Source organism: Dendropsophus ebraccatus, chromosome 2, assembly GCF_027789765.1.
Source record: "Dendropsophus ebraccatus isolate aDenEbr1 chromosome 2, aDenEbr1.pat, whole genome shotgun sequence".
NCBI lineage: Eukaryota > Metazoa > Chordata > Amphibia > Anura > Hylidae > Dendropsophus > Dendropsophus ebraccatus.
The window spans coordinates 21607763-21635542 of NC_091455.1; the positions used below are offsets into that span (position 1 = coordinate 21607763).

Genomic DNA, 27780 nt, shown 5'->3' on the forward strand with positions numbered 1-27780 from the left:
TTTTCTTTCCTTTTTTTTTTTTTTTTTTTTGGGGGGGGGGGGGATGGGGTGTTTACGGAATTATAAACCCGAAAATAATTGTGTCATCAGGGTGTAACTAGGGCAAAGTTGTCAAACTCAGGCCCACCAACAGTAAGAAAACTGCTAAAGCTTTGGCTGTCCAGGCATGATTGGAATTCACAACTATCAAGGTTGGCTAGTGACCCCCATATGAGCCTTAAAAATAGGAGTCCTTATTCACAGAAATGGGATATGAAAGCGAAAGATTTTGGCAAATTAGTCACCTAGAAATACAACCATGGGGCCACTCATTTCCAGGCTGTAGTTTGTTCCTCTCTTTTCATACACAAGTGAAAGCGAAACAGAGAACAATTTAACAAAATCATTGTAAACTTTCTGGCACTTAATTGTCGGAGTAATAACTAATGCAAATAACAGGTTCTACAGCGACCTCTAGTGTCCACAGTGAAGCACTGCAGCAATTACAAACCTGTCCGGCCAGTTACACGTATGTACAGCAATATAATGCTTCCTGGTTTATAGGAAAGGAGAAACGGTCTGGTGTGATAATTTACAGGTCACTAATGCAGGGTGAATTATCTGAGGTATGAAAGTGGAGCTACACATCAAGACCAAGGTCATAAGTGCTAGAGTCCATCCTACACCCTATCTTTGTTGTTTGGAAAGTGTGTGTCTAGGTCAGGGTAGAAAACACTTGAATCATGATCCTTTCACCTATAAACAAAAATGTGGCAAAACCCCTTATGAGGCGGACGCAAATTGCCCCATTACAGAGAGAAAGCTTCCTTCCCGACTCCAATGGCAATTAGAATAACCCCCGGATCACCGCCCTATCACATAAAATCCAATGCCCATAACTTGTAATATTATATTTTTCAAGTGCATAGTAAAAAGAAAGAAATGCCAATAACCAATGGTCGTGGTGCGGGATACCAGTACACTTTGACAGCTTTGCACTGGTTTTTGTAAACCTCTGTTATGTTCTACATTTAAGTATGTACAGTAGGAGATGCTATGAAGGGCAGTGATTGGATATAGTATGTATGTATGTATATATATATGTGTATATATGTGTGTGCATATATATATATATATATTATATACATATACACATACACACAAACATACATGTATGTAATAAATGTGGTCTTTACCCTCTTTGAACCTGCAATGGCTGGAGCTCCCCGACTGCTGCCCCTTGTGGAGTAAAGTACTTCAGTAACTCCTTGGCATCCAGCAGGGTGACCCCTTCCTTCTGACTGTCCTTCCGGCCAAGAAGCTGCTCCGCTGAGCTGGAGAGTATAGAAGCCCTGGAGAGAAGCAGAAGGATACAGCTCTGTCAGTATATTGGACACATCAGTATACTAAGCATGGAGGAGCCAAACCTCCTCTTATACAGGTTCTCTACTCTTAAGATGACCATAAGCCTTAGGCCCCCTGCACACATCTGTAATTTTTGTTTTGTTCAGGGTGTCACCCGTGGGCCTCCTACATGTGAGGCCTGGATTGCAAATATGGCCCAGAGCAGGAGAGGTTTTCTATGGGGATTTTCACCTGCTCTGGACAGTTCCTGACATGGACAGAGGTAGCAGCCGAGAGCACTGTGTCAGACTGGAAAGAATACACCACTTCCTGCAGGACATACAGCAGCGAGTAAGTACTGGAAGTACTTAAATAGAATTAAATTACAAATCTATACAACTTTCTGACACCAGTTCATTTGAAAGAAAAATATTTTTCACTGGAACTCCCCTTTAACCTAAGCTGACAGCCATCTATTTTATCCAACTCCTCTATATTCATACAATCAGCTGACCATGCCTGTGTTCTCATTTTTCCCCCTCCTCATACATATTAGATGGCTGACAGTCAGGGGTAGGCTCAGCCAACATAATTTCCTGGAAAGTCACATGACTAACGCTGGCCATACATGTGAGATTTATCAGTAGGACACAAGACTAAGGCCAGCGGTGGAAACACTTACCTAATTCTCTGCTTTATTTTCTCAAAGTTTTCCAGATTCTGCAGAACATTTCGTTCCGGCCAATCAGATGAATTCATGTGAAATAATGTGTCGGTGGTTGTAGACCCTTAATAAGTAAGAGAAACAAAGAGAACTGATGACGTAGTAAGACTATAGAGCAGGCATGTCCAAACTTTTTTCGAAGAGTGCCAAATTTGATGAAGTGAACATGTGCGAGGGCCGACCATTTTACATGCTACATGCTATATGCTTTATAACACAGGCAGATAATAGCAAGCTGGATACCTGGGGGGCCGGAAAAGTTCGGAACGCGGGCCGCAAATGGCCCTCCGGCCGGACTTTGGACATGCCTGCTATAGAGATAACATGTGACTATAATACTAAAAAACAACTATCATTTTATACTGTTCTGGCAAGTCAGACGTGTTTAGATCAATGCACTAGTGATCATCCATTGCACTAGTGCTAAAGGGGTTATCCAGCGCTACAAAAACATGGCCACTTTCTTCCAGAGACAGCACCACTCTTGTCTCCAGCTTGGACAGGGTTTTGCTGCTCAGTTCCATTGAAGGGAATGCAGCTTAATTGCAAACCGCACCTGAACTGGAGGCAAGAGTGGTGCCGTCAATGATAGAAAGTGGCCAGGTTTTTATAGCACTGTATAACCCCTTTAGGGTCCTATTACACCAAACAATTATAAACCGTATGTGGCCCATTATCGGCTGTTACGGACAGTAATCACTTGGTGTAATAGGCAGTGTTAAAAGGCAATGATCAGCCGACACGCACAATGTCTGCTGATCGTTGCCTTTCAACATGTTGAAAGAAAACGCCGCCGATAACTACGGCCTGCTAGCCGAAGCTGCAGGCAACAGGAGCAGCAGCAGCAGACTGACGCTACCTTCTATGGGCCACCCAGGCGATCTAAATCATCATCCGGACAGACCCCCCCCCCCACCCCCGTCAGAGCTTGTGATAGCACCGAAAGTACGCGGGGAACAAGGAGCAAGCAAGCAAGCGCTGACCTAACAGGTCACAGAGAGTCTCAAACTCAGCCCCTTCCTTTTAGCGATCACTGACGGGGGAAAAGCACCTGAATGGACTTGGTGAGTCACTGCTGGGAGTGATGACTGTAGATGTAAGAACAGGTCACCGATGTTGTGGGCATGCTCTGTGACACAGAGGAGCAGAGCCATATACCATGAATAGAAGGGTTCAGTTTCCAGGCTTCAGCTTAATACGGCTCTTATCATTTTTTTTTTTTTTTTTATTCTAAGCTTTTCTCTTTTAAGACAGAGCCAAGTTCCAGGCATCCTGCTTTTTTTGGCCAATGAAGTCTACAGTGTAGTGCAAATCTTGGTTTCCAGCACTTACCTGTAGGGGGAGCTCTCTGCAGACCTTGCTCACAGTCCTGCTCAGAGATGCTAGTGCTCAACTTGCTCTCAAAGGTCCTCAGCACACTTTCCCGAGTAAGCTTCAACAAGGCCTTTAAGGAGGTAACGTTCATAGGAGCCGGCTGCTGTCCAGCCTCTTGTCTCTCTTAAAAGCAAAGTCAAAAACTTTATTCAGATGGAAACGATAACCATATAATAACATAATCATCATCATCATCATCAATACATTTGTTCGGTATATAAATCTTTCAGATCCATCCAATATTTTAAAATGATACTACGATGGTATTATACTCCTTCACGTCTCCATCTAATGTTCCCCAATACCTCAGAATTATGTTGGAGGAAATGGGGGACACTCCTTCATATCCTATGGGACTGTGCAAAAGCCTGCAGTCATACTATAAGATCCATAACCCATATAAACTGGGTTCTAAAGACAGAATTGGCAATACTTCTACTCAATCTACAAGACAGCCCACCTCCAATGGGAAACCTACCTGCCCATCGTTTAAAGGGGAACTCCAGCGAGGGTCCCTCCCTCCCCAATCAGTAGATTTGAGAACGTTCTGTAGATTTGTAATTTACTTCTATTTAAAAATCTCCAGTCTTCCAGTACTTATCAGCTGCTGTATGTCCTGCAGGAAGTGGTGTATTCTTTCCAGTCTGACACAGTGCTCTCTGCTGCCACCTCTGTCCATGTCAGGAACTGTCCAGAGCAGGAGAGATTTTCTTATAAGGATTTGCTACTGTTCTGGACAGTTCCTGACATGGACAGAGGTGGCAGCAGAGAGCACTGTGTCAGACTGGAAAGAATACACTACTTCCTACAGGACATACAGCAGCTGATAAGTACTGGATTTTTAAACACAAGTAAATTACAGATATGTATAACTTTCTGCTACCAGTTAATCTGAAAGAAAAAACAAACTTGTTGCTGGAGTATCCCTTTAATGGCTACCAAATCAACAATTACTACAGCCGCCGTTCTGTGAAAATATCACCTCCTGCTGCTACAATAGCTATAATATATCACACACAGGAACATTCTCTATCAAAACTTTGCCCTATGTATACAAAGTTGCCGCCATACAACCGAATTCATAATACAATGCACTAAAATTTCTCTGATGCTTATACCATGGGTTATATCATTCAAGGTTAACTGTTAGGCTGGGTTCACAATGCGTTTTTGTAATCAGAATTTTTTTTATTTTTTATTTTTAAACGTATGAAAAAAATGGATGCATGGATCCGTTTTTCCATTGACTCCCTTCATAAAATTAATAAAAAAATTACCATGTTTTTGTGTATGTCTTCTGATCAGTTTTTTTTATCTGTTTTTTGTTTTATTTTTTTTATACTGGAAATCAATGGAAAAACAGACCCAAACAATGCACATGAATGCATCCATTTTTAATTGTTTTTTTTTTTCTGGCATAAAATGGATGGGGAAAAAAAAGCATATGACAAAAATGCAGTGTGAATACAGCTTTCTCCTGAAATGGTTATTATTTTGTGTAACCTTGTTTGTTACTGATTTCTTGTTGTTTGATATCTTTTGTACTTCACGTTATATAAAAACTCCAATAAAAATATAGAATAAGAAACATATGTGAACCAGAGACAGAGTGGTTACATGGCAATGTAATGCATTTTGCAGGCTGGCGCTACCAGTATCTATCTATGGCACCGTGCTGCACAGTCCAAAAAAATAAATTAAATTAAAATAAATAAATAATAAAATTACAATATTATAAAATTTAAATAATAATAACTAAAATAATAAAATGACTGGCCACCATGTGGTGTATTCTTGGTGCATTTTGCTTTGGTCACCAGTCGTGTGCAGTCACTACTTACGGAGATATTCATTGACAACCAAAGCCTGAGCTTGAGCCAAACACTTCTCTCTCTTTATAAGGTGATCACCATGGAAGTGTGGGAGCTCCATCAGGGCGCTGAAGTCTGGGAGATAAAGGGAAGATTCTATTAATTCCGCTAATTAAAAAAAAAAAATAATTTAAATCCTGAAACCCTTTATCAAGCTGGGCGGTTGTGGAGACTAATGGGCCCCCCCCCCCCCATTTTGTGTACGGGAACCCCGAAATCAATGGGCTCCAGAGCTCCGACAGATGTCACTTTCGGGGGACGTCACGACCCAACTGACACGTCACTGAAGAATGGGATTTAGCCTGCTGAGCCAATCAGTGACTGCAGATGTATCCCGCCTCATCTGTCAGCTGGGTCGTGATGTAGCTGCAGGAGAGATCTACAGACTGTGAGCTGGGTCTAGGACCCCGACGAGTAATCAAAACTTATTTATTATGTTCCCCGCACTACTAGATGGAAATTATTTTTTAATGGACACAAAAATGAGGTCGATTACGTTTTTGTGTACGTTAAAAAAAAAAGTCAAAAGTCAATGGAAAAACGGAGGCACACAAGTGCATCAGTCTCCCCCCCCTGCCAATAAAACAGATACATTAAACAGACTGCAAAAAAGCTGTGGGGACCTAGCATCAGGCCACGTTCCCACAATGTATTTTTTGATTATACAACAGCCATTGTTGCAAATTTGCAACAACGGCCGTTATTCAATCACAGTAGCCGATTGCATTAACCCCTAAGGATTCCTGGCCAGAGTGTATACACACTGTATACACTCTGTCCGGGATTCCATGCAGCTGCACAGAAAACTCAGGTCTATTTTGTGGTATATAGCCCTTTAAGGCATCTACAATATTCAGGGCATCCAAGTGTTACAGACAAGTGCAAATCCTATGGAAGATTATCCTACATGTTCACTCCAAAAAAGAAGAGGGAAAACACAATGTATTCTTACTTGATTCATCAGCGCTGGGCTTATCCCGCAGCCGTCGATGTAACAAAACCAGAGAAGCAGCACCATTAATCTGACTGGCGGAATGAAGCATTGTGGCTCTGCAGACTCCATTGTCCTTCCCCTGAATCAGGAAATAGTAACTGCAGTACTCTCCTTTCAGCTCGATCCCGGGAGCTGAAGAGAAATAATAATGCAAGTTAGCAGCACGGCACAGAGACGGCATTCAGGCGGCCACCGACAAATCATCCTTAGACTAGCCTTACTCCATCACCGAGCTGGACTGAGAGGTCGCTGGGACTTACCTACCCACCCTGCATCCTAATGCTGTGGATTTATTAGATAATTGCTATACGAAAAAAAGACAACCATAACCAGGCAAAGATGGCTCTCCATAGTATTAGGCCTCATGGCTGTAGGAGATCCACACGCTGCTATATGGCGTCTCTGTACAGAGCTACAGACGGGATGTCAAACTCAGGCTCTCCAGCTGCTGCAAAACAATTCCCATCATGCCTGGACAGCCAAAGCTTTACTTGTCCAGGCATGATGGGAGTTGTAGTTTTGTAACAGCTGGAGCGCCCTGTGTTCTAAGGGGACAATGCAACAGCTAAAGGGATACGGCCCAAAAACAAATGTGTTCAATGTGTTTTCTGATGAACTTATGAAACCTGACAGAAAAGCTTCTGTATGAAATCAGACACATGCAGAGATCTAGTATGTTGCTATAATATATATCTATTGGAGCCGCATTATGTAGAACAAAAGCATTGTGAGTAGGTGTGCGTGCATGGCGTCAAACACATGGGATAGAATTGCTAAAACTTTAAAAGGGGGGCTCCGGAGAGAGAGAAAAAAAATATACTGTTTTCAAATCAGCCGATGTCGAAAAGTTAGATATTTAAGATTATTAAGTTGGGGTCTATGAACTGGGGTCTAAAGCCAGAACTGGCACTACTTCTACTCAATCTATAAGACATCCCACCTGGAATGGGAACCCTACCTGACCACCGTTTAAAAGGGGAACTCCGCCCCCCCCCCCCCCCCCCCCCGGAAAAACAAAAAAAAAAAAAAAAAAAAAACAGCAGATTTTAGAACATATTGTAGATTTGTAAATTACTTCTAATTAAAAATCTCCAGTCTTCCAGTACTTATCGGCTGCTGTATGTCCTGCAGAAAATGTATTGTTTGCAGCCTGACACAGTGCTCTCTGCTGCCACCTCTGTCCATGTCAGGAACTGTCCAGAGCAGGAGAGATTTTCTATGGGGATTTGCTGTGCTCTGGACAGTTCCTATCGGATGCCATGATGGAAAGCTAGGATCATTTGCAAAAGTTTGGATCTGGGGCTAGAAGCAGTTTAGACAATTGGGAAAGGTGTCAGATGATCGGAGGGGTTTTGGTCAGACAGACCGTTCTGAAGGTGCAGCTGCGGCGCCGGGAGTGAAAGTGGACAAGAGAATACCGGGAGCGTGTAAAGGTAATGTATAACATTATACAATCATTAGCCACCGGCCACACATCGTTATTACACCCAGCAATGTGCGGTCAACGGCCAATGATTTTAGGTCCGGACCTAAAAACAGGATCAGCTGATGATAGATGTCATTGTCTGATCTTCGTCTCTATTCTATTACACACAGCGATAATTGGTTGAATCAGCATGATTCGGCCGATTATCGTTCCTGGTAATAAAGCCTGTAGTTACTAGCCGACAACATTTGGATCATCGAGAGTCAGTGGGACCTGTGCAAGCTTTAGGGGAGTTACAAACCTTTGATCTCTTTTGGCTTCCTGGCCATATAATCTCTCCACTTCTTAGAGCTACGCTGAAGCGCTGGGGGCAGAGGATGAGTGCAGACATTGCAGGATAGCATGAATATAGCCCCCACCTAAACAAGGGAAAAAGACACTGTAATAAACTGATTTATCTGCACATTTATCTTTACTCAGTAAAACTACCATGGACAAGTGAAGAATACCAGAACACAGATACCAATGCAAACTATGTGTCGGTCTGCAGGATTTTCTGCATTGCCCTGAAACCTTGCATCTTGCAAAAATCCTGCGGAAAAGACCATACATTTCCTGCTGATCTGCTCCATGGTTGGTAAGTAACCAATTCGGAGCTTTGCCAAGGGTCAAGAGCGTAACTAGGTCCTACTGCGAACAGGCCACATGGGAAGGATCCTGCTTCAGCCAGACACAGGACAGAGAAGAGGAACATGGCTGGCTGAGATGGCTTCTTCACTGTATGGCTAAGTTCATACAACGTATAAACCAAAAACGTTGTTTTCAATAAAAATTGCATTGAAGTCTATGGACAACGGCCGGAAATAATTGACATGATCATTATTTTGACGGCCGCAGCAAATAACGGCCATTGTTCGAATTGACTTCAACGCAAATCATTGCATCATGAAAAGAACGTCCGTTGTGTAACTTAAAAACATAAAAAGTACATTGTGTGCGATCAAAGGACTGAATGACCAAGTCTCCTGCAATACCACACACAACCTATGGAAAGGTGTGGCACTATTTCTGGAAGACCAAGTCCTACTCAGCCTAACTTTTATAGGTGGATATGAAATCCCCTTCCCCCCCGGGCACAGTACCTTGTCATTTAAGGAGCAGAGTTGACCCAACATCAGCTTCGATCTTCCCTGTAGAGAGTTCCTTGTTAAACATCTAAATGCAGTTAAAGGATATATAGACCAAAATGACAAATGTACAGGAAAGATGGCCTCTCTGAAGCCAAAATGCATGTAGTGAAAGGTAAAATCAACTAAGCAGTGTCAGACAGTTATACTGATTTGTATATTACTTTAGTTTTTTTTAATAGTTTTCCAGTACTTATCAGCTGCTGTATGTCCCACAGGAAGTGGTGTATTCTCTCCAGTCTGACACAGTGGTCTCTTCTGCCATCTCTTTCCATGTCAGGAACTGTCCAGAGCAGGAGAGGTTTCCTGACATGGACAGAGGTGGCAGCAGAGAGCACTGTGTCAGACTGGCGAGAATAAACCACTTCCTGCAGGACATACAGCAGCTAATAAATACGTTTTAAACGCTCCTCTTTGTGTTATTACAGTGCTGCAAAATAAATGATAGCTGTATATTGATTTTTTTCCCCATTTTCTATAAAGCACAAGTGAAACCTTCCATAACTTTCTATAATCCAAGAATGAGATGACAGAAGGATACAGCTCGAAGGCGCAGTCTGATATGAAGTATGGAGGAAGCTCTGACAGGGACACCATTTGTATGAAATCCAGGGATGATCCGTAGTAATGAAAAACCTGCAAAGACATAAAGCAAATTGTTACCGTGAACGCTCAGCCATGTGGGAAGAGATCCATCTCACTACTAGCTTAGGGTGAGGCATAGCCGCTAGTTGTTTTCCTCTATGTTGGCTGTTTTGCGGCATAGTTTTGTTCTATTAGGTTATAGTTATGAACCATGACTGTCCAGCAGTGACCAAGAGGTAATGTGAAATGTATCTCCTGTCCTCCCACCATGCTTTATACTGCGGGTCCATTTGTTTGGGTTGACTCCTATGTAAAAGCGCATGAGCGCCAGGAGGTAAGAGGAGATTATAAGGGTACATAAAAGCTGGTCACATATAGTAGATCAATGTCAGCAGAATGTTTGTTTGGCTTCAATCTAATGTTATTGTCCAAATAAAACCACATGACAAATGGAAGACGTTCTTTCTGGCTATGAAGCGGATCATATCATAGATCATACTATAGCAGTTTAGAAAATTTATACAACTCTATACAGTAATGCAGGGGCATTATACCACACACAACTTTAGGACAGGGCTGGTGCTGTTTTTGGAAGAAAACAGCTATTTGTTTTCTAATTCTGGACAATGCTTTTTAATAAAGCTAAATAAAATTAAATAGGTTCTCATACTCATAAAAGAAAAGCCGGGTTCAGCGATGCTACTTTGTCTATCGGTGTGCACAGTTCTGGCAGACTATGTCTGGAGGAAATAATTAAAGGAGGTATTCCAAGAGAATCAACTTGAATTATGAGATTGCAGGGGGTCTGACCTCTGTACTCTTTACTGATCTCCATACCAGGCCCCCAGCTTCTGTATTATGTCATGTGCCATACCCGCGGCTCTATTCTTTCCTATGGAGCCGACAAAAAGAGCCAAGCTCTGGAGTATTTTACTCTTTCCGTTGCTCCACTGGAATGAATAGAGCCGCAGTTCATAAGCCGTATCCGCGGTTCTATTCACAACACAGAAGCCGGGGCCCGATACAAAGATCAGACCCCCCACAATCTATCCTGTGGATAGGGGAAAAGTTGATTTCCTTGGAATACCTCTTTAAAGGGAACCTGTCACCCCGACTGCTGGGGTGAAGCCCGCCCATCCCGGGGATAATAAGTATAAGGGGCTCCACTGGGGGGGGTCAAGCGGCCTTCACCCCGGCAGCTGGGGTGACAGGCTTCCTTTAAGCATGTTGACTTTTAATGCATGATCCTTTTGGTTTCAGGGTAGATAGTGAAAAGTCAGTGTCTTTACTTGACACATCCAGGGGGAAAAATTATCAAACATGATGTAAAGTGAAACTGGCTCAGTTGCCCCTAGCAACCAATCAGATTCCACCTTTCATATTCCAAAGTCTGTGAGGAATGAAAGGTGGAATCTGATTGGTTGCTAGGGGCAACTGAGCCAGTTTCACTTTACACCATGTTTGATAAATCTCCCCCCTATTGTCTATGTAGAAGAGGGCTACAGCCGTCACTCCTAGTAAATAGGGGGCTGGGGAGTCGCAAGTACAAACCACCGCTATTGTTGTCATTTTGATAGGTCATGTTTAAAGACAACGATCAGCCGACGTCGTGCATGTCAGCCGATTGTTGCCTTTGAACATGACCTATTACACCAAACAATTATGGGGTGGAAAGGCCGGTCAGCCAAGTATGGCCGATAATCATTTGGTGTAATAGGGACCATGTAATTGCCAACTAAGACAATTTCCCTGCAGAGCACTTACCTCTGGGTGTAAGGACTTCTGGGTTTTGTAGTGCTGTTTTTTTAGTATATTGCTCAGTTGGAGGGAAACTGATTGAGAACCATGATCATTGAGAGATCTGATGCAGAAGTCCTGGAATTCCACCTCGGAACTAAACTAAGGGAAGAACAAAACTTTGCTGCATTCAGTGTTCCTGAACACCATTCCCCAACCAAACACTATAATATACAACAAATGTCAGTGCAAGAAATCAGCCATCACAATGAGTCCACTGCTGGTTACAAAAACATCCTTGGCAAGACTCAACAACAACTTAGTAGAGATTTTTCGATTATTGCCTGCATACACATGGAAAGATTATCGTTTAAAGGAGAAGTCTGGAGAAAATTTTTATTAAAGTATTGTATTGCCCCCCAAATGTTATACAAATCACCAATATACACTTCTTTACTTCCTGGATAACACGGTGATGTCACCTCCTGGATAACACGGTGATGTCACCTCCTGGATAACACGGTGATGTCACCTCCTGGATAACACGGTGATGTCACGACCCGACTCCCAGAGCTGTGCGGGCTGTGGCTGCAGGAGAGGATGATGGCAGAGGGATACTCAGTGTCCCTCCAGTGTCCTGTGTCCCTCAAGTGTCCCCCTGCCATCATCCTCTCCAGCAGCCACAGCCCGCACACCTCTGGGAGTAAGGTAGTGACATCAACATTTTATACAGGAAGTGAAGCCTTACTGGACTACTCCTTTGAATTTGAATAATATAACAATTTTTCATAATTGGAATAATCATTCCATGTAATAGAGCCCTTACTATAAGAGGTAAGCAGATAATATAATATATACACCATTTATGTGCCTTGAAAGAAACAAGGTCGCACATGTACAAAACACAACGTCCTACCTTCCGCTCACTGATCTCCAGCGAGCCCCTCCATAACTCCTGCGGATCTAGCGCACTGCTCAGGCCGTCTGGAGTGATTACATTTGCCAAAAGATAATTAGAAATTTTTTGCCACCTGAAATGACAATTGTAACATTTTAGTAATAAAATGGTACAGAATCACCAAGACTTATAACCAGTTAGGGATCATGTGACAACATACAGCACATGGCCCAGAGCTTTAGGCTGCATTCACACTACGTATATTTCAGTCAGTATATTTCAATCAGTACTGCAACCAAAACCAGGAGTGAATTAAAAAAAAAAGGATCTGTTTACACAATGGTGAAATTGAGTGGATGGCCGCCATATAACGGTAAATAACGGCCATTATTTCAATATAACAGCCGTTGTTTTAAAATAAAAGCAAATATTTGCCATTAAATCGCGGTCATCCACTCAATTTCAACATTGTGTGTACAGATCCTTTCTGTGTTTTTAATCCACTCCTGGTTTTGGTTGCAATATGAGGACCACAATACTGACTGAAATATACTGACTGAAATATACATATACTGACTGAAATATACGTAGTGTGAACGCAGCCTTAAAGTGTACCTGTAGTTACAAAAAAACTTTTGACATGTCAGAAAGACAGGTTTAAATTTTTGATCGGTCTGAGTAGACCCATACTGATCCTGAGAACGAGCGGGGAGGACTCGCGCTGCAGCGGAGTTAGTAAAAAAAAAAAAAAAAAGTCTGGCTCCACAGAGCTCTATTATAAATCAGACACTTTTTTGTGGACGCACTACAGCACATCTTCCCCCCGCTCGTTCTCCCGATCGGTACGGGTCTCAGACGGGTCTGAATTCTAAGCAATACCCCAAAAATAATAAGAGCCTGTCCTATTTTCAGAGAAACATAGTAGTAATATTAATGCCTCCGCTGGGCTTGACAAAAGTGCAATTAAATAGTCACTACGTTTTTGCAAAAAAAAAAAAATTGACTTCCATTATAAAAAATAAAATAAACGGACCAAAATGGATCCGTTTCTTTAACGGACACAAAAATTAGGTAGACTACGTTTTTGTGTACGTTAAAAAAAACAGATTTTTTTTATAATGGAAAAAAGGATCAAAACGGATGCACACAATTGCATCAGTTTTTTTTTTTTTTTACGGATAAAAAAAAAGAACGAATTGCAAAAACGTGGTGTGAACCCAGCCTTAGGGTACTATTACACAGTGAAATTTTTAACGAATAACGACTGCAAACAAGATTGTTTATCGTTAACCTGAAATCGTTCACCATATTACACAAAACGATAATTGTTAGATACGATCGTTACTATGATCGTTATTGCGATCGTTACTAAGATCGTTTATTTCTTCTGATCCCAGAAAAACAATGAACAATGTGCAATTACACTGAACGATTAGTAAAAAGGCGGAAGTTAAGGGAACGAATGTGGAATTACAGCGAACGATTAATAATTTTAGGTTCAGATCTGAATCAACGACATACGAACGATTTTTCGATCGTTGCCTTCAATTAGACAGAACGATTATAGTTTAAATTCGAACAATATAGCGATTTTTCACACAATAATAGTCTCATGTAATAGGGCCCTTAGTAACAAGTGTCATCACAGGGGGCTGTCTTTCCCTATACTTTGACTCCTATGGATGCCCCAGGTTCAGTAGAAACCTAGCATCGCATGTAGGAATTAGATATTACCCATAAAACCAATGTTAATATGTCACCGTGTACACACAGTATTGTATTATAACCACAAAGCCTGTGTGGACGATGTCAAACACGACTTGTAAGTTAACAAGTGAGTATTGGATAAAGCAAACAATGCTGAAAACCACAGAGGAATGACTTCCAACGTGGCCACTGCCGTCAGGCTAAAACAAACACAGATAAGTCTGCCTAGTGATTCTTAAGAAAACAGAATACCCTATTCAAAGAGATTGTCCCACCATTAAATATTGTGTGTTGTATGGATCATAAAACTTCAGCAATGTTTGCCACTTTGATGCTGTTAAATGAAATATGACAGGTACCTGCATAGTATGCTGCCACCTGGTGGTCAGACTCCATAGCAACATAAAGGTCCGATACTTAGTTTAAGGGGAATCTGTCAATAGGTTTATGCTTCCTTAAATGAGGGTGGCATAAACTACAGACAGAAACCTAACAGACAGGACTACAGACAGGTCTCCTTTAAATTAAATCTCTGCACAAGACGAGCAGCAAATTATGATACACACTGGTAGAGGAGCCTATTACCCTCTGCGTTCCTTAGTTACGATGGTCATCTTGGCGGAGTGCCACTCTTTCAGGTGCTTCATTGCCCCCACAGCAAGAACACAATCTTTTAGTTTTGGAAAATCTGGGGAAATCAGCAGGACGTCCACCAGCACGCGGCCTAAAGAAGAAGATAGACAAAACTGGTTACAGTGATCATGACTTCTCCTGGGAATTGTTGTGGTATCTTTTAATATGCTGTCTATTAGCTGTTTCTCTGCCTCTGTTTTTTTCTGATAAGGTAGAATACAAAGTTGGTTATATTTGCTTGTACTATTGATCTATGCAGAGTTTGTTGTAACATCAGTGCGTTATGTCATTTCTCATAACTTTTTATATGACATCTGATGACTTCTGAAGATAATCCATTCGCTATAGACTGTCACCCAGTGATCAGACATCATTGCCTGGGGGAGTTTTAGTCTGCAGCACATCGTATCACACAGAACACACATGTATCTATGAGAGTGTAAGGTACAGAAGTGTCCCCCGTCTCCACTAAAGTCAGTAGTCATGATGATCATTCCATTCAAAGAAAAGAAAAAAAAAGCCCCCTGTGTGTTACCTGGTGCTGGGAGCTTGTCTGCGAGCTGATGGAGCGATTCTGCCGCCTCTTCAAATAAGCTGCAAAGTAAAAGATGACTGATCTGTACAGTAACCAACTATCACTGGGTTCATCTTTAAGCAAGGTTTTTCTTAGGGTGGTATTCCACGGACCGATGGGGCCCGATAAACTATTTACTGGGCCTATTCCACGGCACGATTATCGTTAAACAAGGGCTGCAGGGACATCGTTACCGATGTCCTCGCAGCCCTAGCTTAACTAGTATACATTACCTATGCATGGTGCAGGGCTCCTCTTCTCCCGGGTCCCGCGCGCTCCTCCAGCGTCAGGACGGCCTGTCTAGGCTGACAGGCCACTCAGCCAATCAATGGCCGGGACCGCCGCGGCCAGAGATTGGCTGAGCGGCCTGAGCTGAGACAGGCCGCCCTGATGCTGGAGGAGCCCTGGACTCTGCATAGCTAATGTATATTGTCAGTCGCCAGCCGTGCACCGCTATTACACGTATCAGTGCGCGGTTGGTGCCTGACAAATATAGGTCCTAACTTATAACAATGATCAGCCGATGACAACGATCATCGGCTGATCGTTGTCTCTATTCCACGGAGCGATAATCGATTCGGCCAGTTATCGCTCCTTGGAATAGGGCCCTTATCCTTATGGGGGGACATGAGCGTTAGGGATACAAGCGTTAACCAAACTATTAACTGAAAAGTCCAGGACACTAGTTTAAGTGATGGGAGGTCACACAACTGTCATCCTTGTAAGGCTGGGTTCACACTACGTTTTTGCAATCCGTTTTTTGAAAAAAAACGGATGAAAAACTGATGAAAAAAACTGATGCAACTGTGTGCATCCGTTTTGATCCATTCTACCATTATAATAATAATAAAAAAAAAAAATTAAAAACAGATCCATTTTTTTTAGCATACACAAAAACGTGGTCGACCTGATTTTTGTGTCAGTTAAAAAAACGGATCCGTTTTGATCCTTTTTTTAATAATAGAAGTCAATGGAAAAACGGATGCACACAATTGCATCATTTTTTTCATCAGTTTTTCGCAAATACGTAGTGTGAACCTATCCTAACAGACATTAAAATAGTTAAAGGGGTTATCCAGTGAAAATGTTTTTCTTTCAAATCAACTGGTGTCAGAAAGCTATACAGATTTGCAATTTACTTCTATGTAAAAATCTTAAGTCTTCCCGTACTTATTAGCTGCTGAATGTCCTGCAGGAAGTGTTGTTTTATTTACATTCTCAGTGTTCCCAATTTACAGTGCTCTCTGCTGCCACCTCTGTCCATATCAGAAACTGTCCAGAGCAGCAGCAAATCCCCATAGAAAACCTCTCTTGCTCTGGACAGTTCCTGTCTCAGTCAGCAGAGAGTACTGTGTCTGAATGTAACTAAAGCAACACTTCCTGCAGGGCATACAGCAGCTGATTAGTACTGAAGACTTGAGATTTTTAAACAGAAGTTACAAATCTATATAACTTTCTGACACCAGTTGATTTGAAATATTTTTTTTTTTGCTGGACAACCCCTTTAAACCAGCTAAAACCATGTCTAGAAGAAAGCGGCCATGGTTTTTTTATGCTGTACAACCCCTTTAATAGACTGTGCTCTAGAGATAAGAAATGACGCTATAATCTGTGAGTGACTGATCTCTGTGACCCCAACTGATCCAAAGAATAAGGGGCTATAGTCCCTCGGTCATCACTGATCCTACCTTGTCTGAGACACGGAGTCCCTGCTATCATCCTCATCATCCTCTGGGCTTTGTAGTGCACATATACACTCATCTATGGCGCTCTGAGGCGATTCCTCACTGTCATCTGGCACACAGACCGGGCACAAGTCCTCCCAGTCCGGACTGGCATACTAGAAGGAAGAAGATGAGTGAGCAGCAGAAGACATTAAAGTGACTGTACCACCAGGCCCAGGCTGAAGCACTGGAGGCGGCCGACCCACTCTTAGTGGGAGGAAACTCCAGCCCCTCTATGATAGGGTTCCATTGATTCTGATGGAGTCACGTCATGGAGGGGCTGGGGTTTCTTCCCACTAAGGGTGGGTCGGTCCGCCTCCAGTGCTTCAGCCTGGGCCTGGTGGTACAGTCACTTTAAGAAATAGAGAACTACTATAAGGGCAGGAGACGCCTTACCTGAGAGAAGCCGTATGTCGCTTGAATAGCAAAGAACCATCTTCTTGGTCCTGGTTCTCCAGCCAGAGAACAAGCTGAAAAGAAGTGACATTAAGAGATATTAAAGGGGTTGTCCAGAAACTGGTGTCAGAAAGTTATATAGATTTGTAATTTACTTCTATTAAAAAATCTCAAGTCTTCCCATACTTATCACCTGCTGTATGTCCTGCAGGAAATGTTGTTTACTTTCCAGTCTGACACAGTGCTCTCTGCTGCCACCTCTGTCCATGTCAGGGACTGTCCAGAGCAGGAGAGGTTTTCTATGGGGATTTATACAAAACCGAGACAGAATTCCTGTTCCGGCCAGAAATGTCAGCAGAGAGCACTGTGTCAGACTGAAAATAAAACAACATTTCCTGCAGGACATACAGCAGCTGATAAGTATAGGAAGACTTGAGATTTTTTTAATGGAAGTAAATAAATCTATAGAACTTTCTGACATCAGTTGATTTGAAAGAAAAAGATTATTGCTGGACAACCCCTTTAAGATACAACCCCGGAGATGTATAATGACCATTGATCTTCTGTATAGAATAGATATAGTTACCGGGGAGGGTGTCGGTGTGTTTGGTGCAGCGCTCCTTCAGGTGGGTGTAGAAATCCCTGGCGTCTGCTAAACCTGGAGGATAGAAGAACATGGAAGATTTACTGCACAGACTAGAGGAAGTGAGAGAAAGCAAGGCGGCAGAAAATACCCTGCTCCAAATTAATTAAAACCCCTTTGACACGTCAATTTTACGGCACTGATTTCGTAGTGTGAAGGGGCCCTAGCCATCTGAGTATCACAAAGAAGCTACAATGTTGTTTACAACTTGTTTACATCAGCTGCCTCAGAAGGGAGGGGGAAGAGAAAAGCTCACACACAGATTTTTGTGTCTTCAGCAGAAAGCAGCAGCTGAGAACTGGGGGAAGGAGACTGAATACATAATAACTAGTATGGAAGGAATTGTTAGTCTTGCCAGGGGCAGCAACATATCAAAAGTTATGTTTAGGTGGAATACCCCTTTAAATCTTGTGGAGAGGAGCAGTTGACATAGCAACCAATCAGATTTCAGCTTTCATTTTTAAAAGAGGTCGCTGAAAAGTGAAAGCTGATTGGTTGCTATTGGCGACTGCTCCACCGTTCAGCTTGAGCCCTAGAACATGGCTTATGCAGCTGTATGATAATAGGTGTGAGCGCCCTCTAGCGGCTACCTGCCGTAATGACAGTGTCTGATACCTGGAGGCACCGGCGGCGGCTCCTGCTGCTCCCGGGAAGTCTCGGCTTGTTTCTGCCAGTAAATAAGCAGAATGTACCGCTCCATAAACCCAGAACACCGGCCTGAGAGTGGGGACTATACCGGGCCTAATAACCATCAAAGGCGGAGAGCTGCTTCCCACCCTTCTGTAGAGACCGGGAAAATCAAATCGCCGCGCCAGTGACGTACTTCCGCCAGCTGTCACCGCGCAGTGAACCGTCCCCCAGGAACTGAGTCACGTCAGTAAGGTTCCTGGTGCGCTAAGTTCCTATAGCGCTATTCACTGGAGCGTTATCGCTGCGTTTGTCTCTGTACAGAAACACGTTAGGATGTACAATGTTTCCCAGAGGAAGAAATTCGCGAATAAACTTTGTGTCGGGGAAAGAATAACTTATTATCGCGTGTCCCTAATTAGGTAGCTGACGAGGGCAGCGGCGGCCATTTTATCGCAGACCATATTGCGTGGATGTCTAAGGGGAAAGTCTCAGGGAAAATGGCTCCGGGTCATGAGGACATATATGTGTTTTATGGATTATGGAGGTGTGGTCTGTGAAAGAGTGAGCCCTGTGTGTCATGGTGACCTCCATGTGATGGCGAGTTACAGCAGAGCTGCCCAGGTACTGGTTATAGATGGGAGGGATGTGTGTAGGGTTATCACATGAGGTGGGTGGGGGTCTCCTGATAGTGGTAGAGGGCATTGTGTAGATATTACACTACAGTAGCCAGCACATGAGGTCTGAGCTCCCGGTACAGTGTGGTGTACAGCAGTCATACAGCAGCTGTGCCCACACTGACTTCTATGGGGCCTATACATGGCTGTGGTGCCCCTGACACCATGACTGGGCCACTAAAACAGTGACGGCCTTTGTTACCCCATAATGGTGAATACCACAGAGCCTCCATAACAGTAGCACCCCTGTTAGCTCCATGGCGGTGCCCCCTAAACTTTTTGGCTGTGATGCCCCCATAATAACTGTTATTGAGCCTCCATAACAGTGACGCCCCCATAATAATAACTGTTATTGAGTATCCATAACAGTGATGCCCCCATAACCTTAATGGCTATGGTGCCCCCATAAAAGTGACAGTCTTGGTTCCCCAACAGCCTTGATACAACTGTGGCAACTCCCCCTCCTTCCCCCAATAAAAATTGACAGCTAGGTTAGCATTGCTTCCTCAAGACAGCGATTACTTGTGGTCCGCTATGACAGTGCCTCTGTGACAATGATGACCATGGTTCCCCTATGACAGTTCCTCTGACAGTGATGAGCATGGTTCCCTATGATAGTGCCTCTGTGACAGTGATGAGCATGGTTCCCTATGATAGTGCCTCTGTGACAGTGATGAGCATGGTTCCCTATGATAGTGCCTCTGTGACAGTGATGACCATGGTTCCCTATGACAGTACCTCTGTGACAGTGACTACCTTCATTTCCCTATGACAGTGCCTCTGTGAGAGTGATGGTCATGGTTTCCGTATGACAGTGCCTCTATGAGAGTGATCCCATGGTTTCCCTATGACAGTGCCTCTGTGACAGTGATGAGCATGGTTCCCTATGATAGTGCCTCTGTGACAGTGATGACCATGGTTCCCTATGACAGTACCTCTGTGACAGTGACTACCTTCATTTCCCTATGACAGTGCCTCTGTGAGAGTGATGACCATGGTCCCCCTATGACAGTGCCTCTGTGAGAGTGATGGCCATGGTTTCCCAATGACAGTGCCTCTGTGAGAGTGATGACCATGTTTTCCCTATGACAGTGCCTCTGTGAGAGTGATGACTATGGTTCCCTATGACAGTGCCTCTGTGAGAGTGATGGCCATGGTTTCCCAATGACAGTGCCTCTGTGACAGTGACTACCATCTTTCCACCATGACAGTGCCCCTGTGAAAGTGATGACCATGGTCCCCCTATGACAGTGCCTCTGTGAGAGTGATGGCTATGGTTTCCCAATGATAGTGCCTCTGTGAGAGTGATGACCATGGTTTCCCAATGACAGTGCCTCTGTGAGAGTGATGACCATGGTCCCCCTATGACAGTGCCTCTGTGAAAGTGATGGCCATGGTTTCCCAATGACAGTACCTCTGTGAGAGTGATGACCATGGTCCCCCTATGACAGTGCCTCTGTGAGAGTGATAGCCATGGTTTCCCAATGACAGTACCTCTGTGAGAGTGATGGCCATGGTTTCCCAATGACAGTGCCTCTGTGAGAGTGATGGCCATGGTTTCCCAATGACAGTGCCTCTGTGAGAGTGATGGCCATGGTTTCCCAATGACAGTGCCTCTGTGACAGTGATGACTATGGTTTCCCTATGACAGTGCCTCTGTGAGAGTGATGACCATGGTTCCCCTATGACAGTGCCTCTGTGACAGTGACTACCATCTTTCCACCATGACAGTGCCCCTGTGAGAGTGATGACCATGGTCCCCCTATGACAGTGCCTCTGTGAGAGTGATGGCCATGGTTTCCCAATGACAGTGCCTCTGTGAGAGTGATGGCCATGGTTTCCCAATGACAGTGCCTCTGTGAGAGTGATGACCATGGTCCCCCTATAACAGTGCCTCTGTGAGAGTGATGGCCATGGTTTCCCAATGACAGTACCTCTGTGAGAGTGATGGCCATGGTTTCCCAATGACAGTGCCTCTGTGAGAGTGATGACCATGGTCCCCCTATGACATTGCCTCTGTGAGAGTGATGACCATGGTCCCCCTATGACAGTGCCTCTGTGAGAGTGATGACCATGGTCCCCCTATGACATTGCCTCTGTGAGAGTGATGACCATGGTCCCCCTATGACAGTGCCTCTGTGAGAGTGATGACCATGGTCCCCCTATGACATTGCCTCTGTGAGGTTGATGACCATGGTCCCCCTATGACAGTGCCTCTGTGAGAGTGATGGCCATGGTTTCCCAATGACAGTGCCTCTGTGAGAATGATGGTCATGTTCCCCCTATGACAGTGACTACCATCTTTCCACCATGACAGTGCCTCTGTGAGAGTGATGACCATGGTTTCCCTATGACGGTGCCTCTGTGAGAGTGATGGCCATGGTTTCCCAATGACAGTGCCTCTGTGAGAATGATGGTCATGTTCCCCCTATGACAGTGACTACCATCTTTCCACCATGACAGTGCCTCTGTGAGAGTGATGACCATGGTTTCCCTATGACGGTGCCTCTGTGAGAGTGATGGCCATGGTTTCCCTATGACAGTGCCTCTGTGAGAATGATGGCCATGGTTTCCCTATAACAGTGCCTCTATGAGAGTGATGACTATGGTTCCCTATGACAGTGCCTCTGTGAGAGTGATGACCATGGTTTCCCTATGACAGTGCCTCTGTGACAGTGACTACCATCAGTGATGGCCGTTGTTTCCCTTTTCCCTATGACAGTGCCGCCTCTGTGAGAGTGATGGACAACTAAAAAAAAAATCTGCAATTACAGCACCATGTTAATAATGGTCGTCTTGTGTATGTCTTTTATATATCTAATTTTTTTGTTTGTTTTTCTTGATCAGCAATGGGCGACATTCTCCAGGATGTGGTACATCATTGATGCCAATATGCAGCCGCCGGGGAAGATAGCCGCCATATGTGCGCAGCACCTGCAAGGGCTCCATAAGCCCATGTATCATGCACTGAGTGAGTATATAGAGAAGATTATATGGAAGGACAGATCCTGGTCAGGGCCGGGTTACTGCTCAGGTTATATGCAAAAAAAGGGGGTCAGCGGAGCCTGATTCACAAGTCTCAAAACACAGGAATAGCCAAATATCCCTCGTAGGAATGAAGGGCTGCCTCCTAGTGAGGAGATCACCAAACCACCCTGATACGTCGCCCACTCAGTTGTGAGTATAGGGTAATACCAGGGTGGTCTATCACTGCTCAGGTTATAGCAGGATGCTTCCCAGTGACTCAAAAAAGAGCAAACGTTGTAGATGTGACAGGGGCTCGACTTATGAGGGGACATAGGTCCTCAGCCTGACCAAATGTTAGTACAATCCTCCATGTTGGGGAGAGGCAGTATAATTGCACCTTGACACTGAACTAGGGCTGGGCGTGATATGGCCTAAATTTTTTCCCAATTTAGACTTTAGATTTTATTCACATTTTATAGATAGATATATGATAGATAGATAGATGATAGATAGGAGATAGGACGAGAGATAGATAATAGATAGATAGATATGATAGATAGGAGATAGATAGATAGGAGACAGATAGATAGTTGATAGATAGATAGATAGATAGATAGATAGATATGATAGATATGATAGATAGATAGATAGATAGATTAGATAGATAGATAGATAGGAGACAGATAGATAGTTGATAGATAGATATTAGATAGATAGATAGATAGATATGATAGATAGGAGATAGATAGGACGAGAGATAGATAATAGATAGATAGATAGATAGATAGATAGGAGACAGATAGATAGTTGATAGATAGATATTAGATAGATAGATAGATATGATAGATAGGAGATAGGACGAGAGATAGATAATAGATAGATATGATAAATAGGAGAGACGATAGGACGAGAGATAGATAAATCAAGGAGATAGACAGAGGAGAGAGAAGAATCAACAGGCTTACAGGCGGGGCAGAGGATCCTGGTTGCTGCGTGGTGGTGGTTGGGGGTGGAGGAGGACCAGGCACAGGCTGTACAGAGGTCACAGGTCACCACATGGATGGGGAAGCACGGTCTGTGGTACAAATAATGACGGATTGATGTTATGACCTGTCTGGCACACAGTTCAGCAGGTTGTATGTCAGGGTGGTTGCAGTGTTATCTGCACACGCCATGCTTCCCTGTCAGTGTAGTGACATTTGACTCACCACAAGTCATCAGGGCGGTCCCTGGCGGCTTCTACTTACCCCACCAGCCTTGACCTTTAGATCCCCCCCCCCCTGTTTGGGTATCAGAAAAGTCAAAGCCAAAAGGGCAGACAGACCATCCTGATGACTTGGGGTTTAGGCAGCATGAGAGTGATGACAGGTTTGCCAATAACAGTAATTTGTGTTCAATCTTCATTTTTTTTTATAAAGAGCACATATTATTTAAGGAAAGTTTGTCAGATGTTAAGATATATATTTAGATAGATATTTAAAGGGTTCCTCTATCTTCTGACATGTCATAGTGACATATGAGGAGTGGGGTGCAGGTGCTGACCCCCCCCAACAATTGTTTAAACAAACGGGCAACATTCTCAGCCTGGAGAGCCGTGCTAGCACCATACAGATTTATAGACTTTATATGGGCTTTCTGTGAATCCACGCACTTCACTTCAACACCTCTAAGGGCCCTATTACACAGAAAGATTATTGTGCAAAAAATCGTTGGAATTTAAAGGAGAAGTCCGGGCTCTGACTTTTTTTTTTTTTTCTTTTTCAAAAGAGCTGGGGATAAGGTGGCTGAACATAACAACATGCACCTATCTCCCCAACTCCAGCACTGGGGTCCGCTGTCCTCTGCTCTGGTTCCCAGTCCCCTGGCCGATTCCTGGTCTGAGCGGGCACCCAGGTTGTGACATGTCAGGCCTGCTTAGCCAGTCAGAAGCTGTAGCGGAGTCCTGACACGTCACGACCCAGGACCCCGCTCAGACCAGAAATCGCCCGGGGTCTGGGAACCGTCGCAGAGGACAGTGGACCCCTGTGCTGGAGCCAGGGAGGTAGGTGCATGTTGATATATTCTGCCACCTTTAATGATAAAATTGATGATAACTTATAATAATATATTGTAACCTTTCCATGTGTATTCAGGCAATGATCAGATTACAAAAATCCGTTCGTACGTTATTGATAGCACCTTCTGAGCCGACCATAAAATCATCGTTAATCCTACCCAAATCATTTGGTGACTGTACACATCGTTCATTTGTTATTATGGTCATTCGTATACTATAGTGTATAAACGATCAAGATTACTATTGTAACTAAAGACTTTCATTCATGTATTATGGTGAGATGAAATATCGCTTGGTCTAATAGGCCTCTAAGACTGTGTTCACATCTGTGTCAGGTGTTTCTTTTACTGATACCCGTTCTAGAAACACGAGCGGTGAGGAGAGTCTAAACTAATATTGTTAGGCATTTAAGGGGTTAACAACATTGTGTTGTCAATGTATATAGAAGAAATTGCAAGTTAACGGCCGGAGGAAGTGTACACGTGCGAAGAGCCAGATGCCTACATTTATGGGACACTGTGTAGTCAGAAATACCTTTGCAGGTGATACAAATTCACTGTATTTGTAATACCAGTTATTAACAGTAGGTGGCGCTATAGGATAACAAAAGCTTTCATTCAGCACTTGTGTATATGTCAGTACACCACTTGTAGCTTACTGTAGACTAATGCAGCATCTGTAATAAAGTGCGGAGCCGGTTCCATAGATGGGGACGAAACTCAATGTGTAACCAAAGGTCTTAACACACTTTGCATCAGTGGACCCCAATGCATCCTCAGATTTGGTTATTAGGGCATGATGGGGGTTGTTGTTGTTTTGCTACAGATAAATGAATGACACCTTATCAAAGTTGAAAAACACAGCTGCTTTGTTCCAGAAACAGCACCTCTCCTGTCCTCAGTTTGTGTGTGGTATTGCAGCTCAATTCCCCTGAAGAGAATGGAGCAGAGGTGTAATTACACACACAACCTTAGGACGGGGGTGGCGCTATTTTTGGAAGAAACCTTATCTTGAAAAATTCTCCAGACAAAGCATCAGGATGGGCATTGTTCCACCAGAGCCATTATCTCTGTACGTTATCATGACTTCAGGTTCTTTGCATTAGTCACCAAACCCTTGACCTGTATGTGGTGCTGTATTAGGGTCTGTTCACACATCATTGATTTGCAGCAAGAGCTGCACTCAAAACCACGACTGGTGAGTAGACCCTCAGACAAGTATTTTTAAGGGTCCGCAAGGCATGTATACTATGTATATATTGGGGGAGATTTATCGAACATGGGGGAGATTTATCAAACATGATTATGTATATGTCCCCGGCGATGTCCGACCATTCCTATGCTTTACCCTCCTTTCTTTCTCTCTCTCTCTCTCTCTGTATATGTATGTGTGTGTGTATATATGTGTATATATATATATATATATATATATATATATATATATATATATATATATACATATACACACATTCACCGGCCACTTTATTAGGTACACCATGCTAGTAACGGGTTGGACCCCCTTTTGCCTTCAGAACTGCCTCAATTCTTCGTGGCATAGATACAACAAGGTGCTGGAAGCTTCCTCAGAGATTTTGGTCCATATTGACATGATGGCATCACACAGTTGCCACAGATTTGTCGGCTGTACATCCATGATGCGAATCTCCCGTTCCACCACATCCCAAAGATGCTCTATTGGATTGAGATCTGGTGACTGTGGAGGCCATTGGAGTACAGTGAACTCATTGTCATGTTCAAGAAACCAGTCTGAGATGATTCTAGCTTTATGACATGGCACATTATCCTGCTGAAAGTAGCCATCAGATGTTGGGTACATTGTGGTCATAAAGGGATGGACATGGTAACCAACAATACTCAGGTAGGCTGTGGCGTTGCAACGATGCTCAATTGGTACCAAGGGGCCCAAAGAGTGCCAAGAAAATATTCCCCACACCATGACACCACCACCACCAGCCTGAACCATTGATACAAGGCAGGATGGATCCATGCTTTCATGTTGTTGATGCCAAATTCTGACCCTACCATCCGAATGTCGCAGCAGAAATCGAGACTCATCAGACCAGGCAACGTTTTTCCAATCTTCTACTGTCCAATTTCGATGAGCTTGTGCAAATTGTAGCCTCAGTTTCCTGTTCTTAGCTGAAAGGAGTGGCACCCGGTGTGGTCTTCTGCTGCTGTAGCCCATCTGCCTCAAAGTTGGCCGTACTGTGCGTTCAGAGATGCTCTTCTGCCTACCTTGGTTGTAACGGTTGGCTATTTGAGTCACTGTTGCCTTTCTATCAGCTGGAACCAGTCTGCCCATTCTCCTCTGACCTCTGGCATCAACAAGGCATTTCCGCCCACAGAACTGCCGCTCACTGGATGTTTTTTCTTTTTCGGACCATTCTCTGTAAACCCTAGAGATGGTTGTGCGTGAAAATCCCAGTAGATCAGCAGTTTCTGAAATACTCAGACCAGCCCTTCTGGCACCAACAACCATGCCACGTTCAAAGGCACTCAAATCATCTTTCTTCCCCATACTGATACTCCTACTCGGTTTGAACTGCAGGAGATTGTCTTGACCATGTCTACATGCCTAAATTCACTGAGTTGCCGCCATGTGATTGGCTGATTAGAAATTAAGTGGTAACGTGCAGTTGGACAGGTGTACCTAATAAAGTGGCCAGCGAAGTCCCTATCCACATAAGCTGGTGTATAGGTTTCATCACTGCCAGTGAGGTATAAAGCACCGATGCCTCGCTGTTAGCGGGACGGTCACACCATGTTAGCCGTCATCCCCATCGCACTCAGTGTCAATGCCGCCTTAGGTTCGCTGAGGAATGTGAGCGAGCTACACATACTTTGCAGAGAGGAGGCTGTGGACTTGGTGTGGGACATGTAAGAACACACAGGAGATGTTAGCAATGCCTCCTCGAGCTGCCGCCGCTCCCACCTGGCCTCTATAGGGAGGACCGCTGCCTTTTTACCTGACAGACTCCTCATCGTTTCTGGACAGACGCCATTCGCCCCCCAGTCACATAGCTGCATGCAAATCATTTTTTTTTTTTAAATAGCCTGCTCACCTGTTCTTCATCTCCACCAATAGTCATCTAGTCTACATACCTGCTCCCTAACACGGGAGGGGGCACATACTTACCATCAATCATTGTTCAGAGTGACAGAAAGCACCTGCCAGCCAACGGGCACCTCAGCCAGTAGACGTGGTGAATACTGAGGAATCCTCATAAGACGTCTTGGGTCCATAGGGATAGTAAGGACTTACAGCCATAACAATAAAACCACTGATGGAGGAGGGAAAAGATCATAATCTCCAGAACTTGTCTTGGGGGGGTCTTCCCAGTGTGTAATGGTTAGGAGCAACCAAAATGCTGTGTATAGGACCATCCAGAGCACCAGTGCCGACCCATGTCCACCAGGTGAGCATCAGAACTGGAGCTAAGAAGAAGACGGCCTGGCCTATGGATCACATTATCTTTCACTTGTGGACGTCTGGATGGGCGGGCATCTATATATCACTCTGAATTATAAAAGAAGTCAATAGATTTTAGGACACTGGGAACCATCTTGCTCCCACTTGAGTGGAAAAGGTCATGGCTGAAGCCACAATGCAGATGTGAACACAGCCTAAGGGCCATAT

General features: G+C 43.9%; 2 protein-coding genes across 2 annotated transcripts in view; one reads left to right on the forward strand and one right to left on the reverse strand.

The window, feature by feature from the left end:
• The window catches only part of MTBP (MDM2 binding protein), a 36122-nt gene extending 17472 nt beyond the window's left edge, over positions 1-18650 (reverse strand). Inside the window, exons 1-16 of the mRNA XM_069959835.1 lie at positions 18412-18650; positions 17740-17811; positions 17154-17227; positions 16722-16873; positions 14995-15053; positions 14412-14550; positions 12138-12252; positions 11249-11383; positions 9441-9535; positions 8855-8927; positions 8014-8131; positions 6245-6418; positions 5263-5367; positions 3380-3544; positions 2006-2111; positions 1176-1331 (exon numbers count right to left, since the gene is read on the reverse strand). Coding sequence (XP_069815936.1) covers positions 1176-1331; positions 2006-2111; positions 3380-3544; positions 5263-5367; positions 6245-6418; positions 8014-8131; positions 8855-8927; positions 9441-9535; positions 11249-11383; positions 12138-12252; positions 14412-14550; positions 14995-15053; positions 16722-16873; positions 17154-17227; positions 17740-17811; positions 18412-18496 — 1823 coding nt within the window. The 5' untranslated portion in view covers positions 18497-18650. The remainder of the gene's footprint in view (positions 1-1175; positions 1332-2005; positions 2112-3379; positions 3545-5262; positions 5368-6244; positions 6419-8013; positions 8132-8854; positions 8928-9440; positions 9536-11248; positions 11384-12137; positions 12253-14411; positions 14551-14994; positions 15054-16721; positions 16874-17153; positions 17228-17739; positions 17812-18411) is intronic.
• A 281-nt stretch (positions 18651-18931) lies between these two features.
• Positions 18932-27780, forward strand: part of MRPL13 (mitochondrial ribosomal protein L13) — a 39532-nt gene continuing 30683 nt past the window's right edge. Inside the window, exons 1-2 of the mRNA XM_069959836.1 lie at positions 18932-19047; positions 21948-22071. Of these exons, the coding sequence (XP_069815937.1) occupies positions 18937-19047; positions 21948-22071 (235 nt within the window). The 5' untranslated portion in view covers positions 18932-18936. The remainder of the gene's footprint in view (positions 19048-21947; positions 22072-27780) is intronic.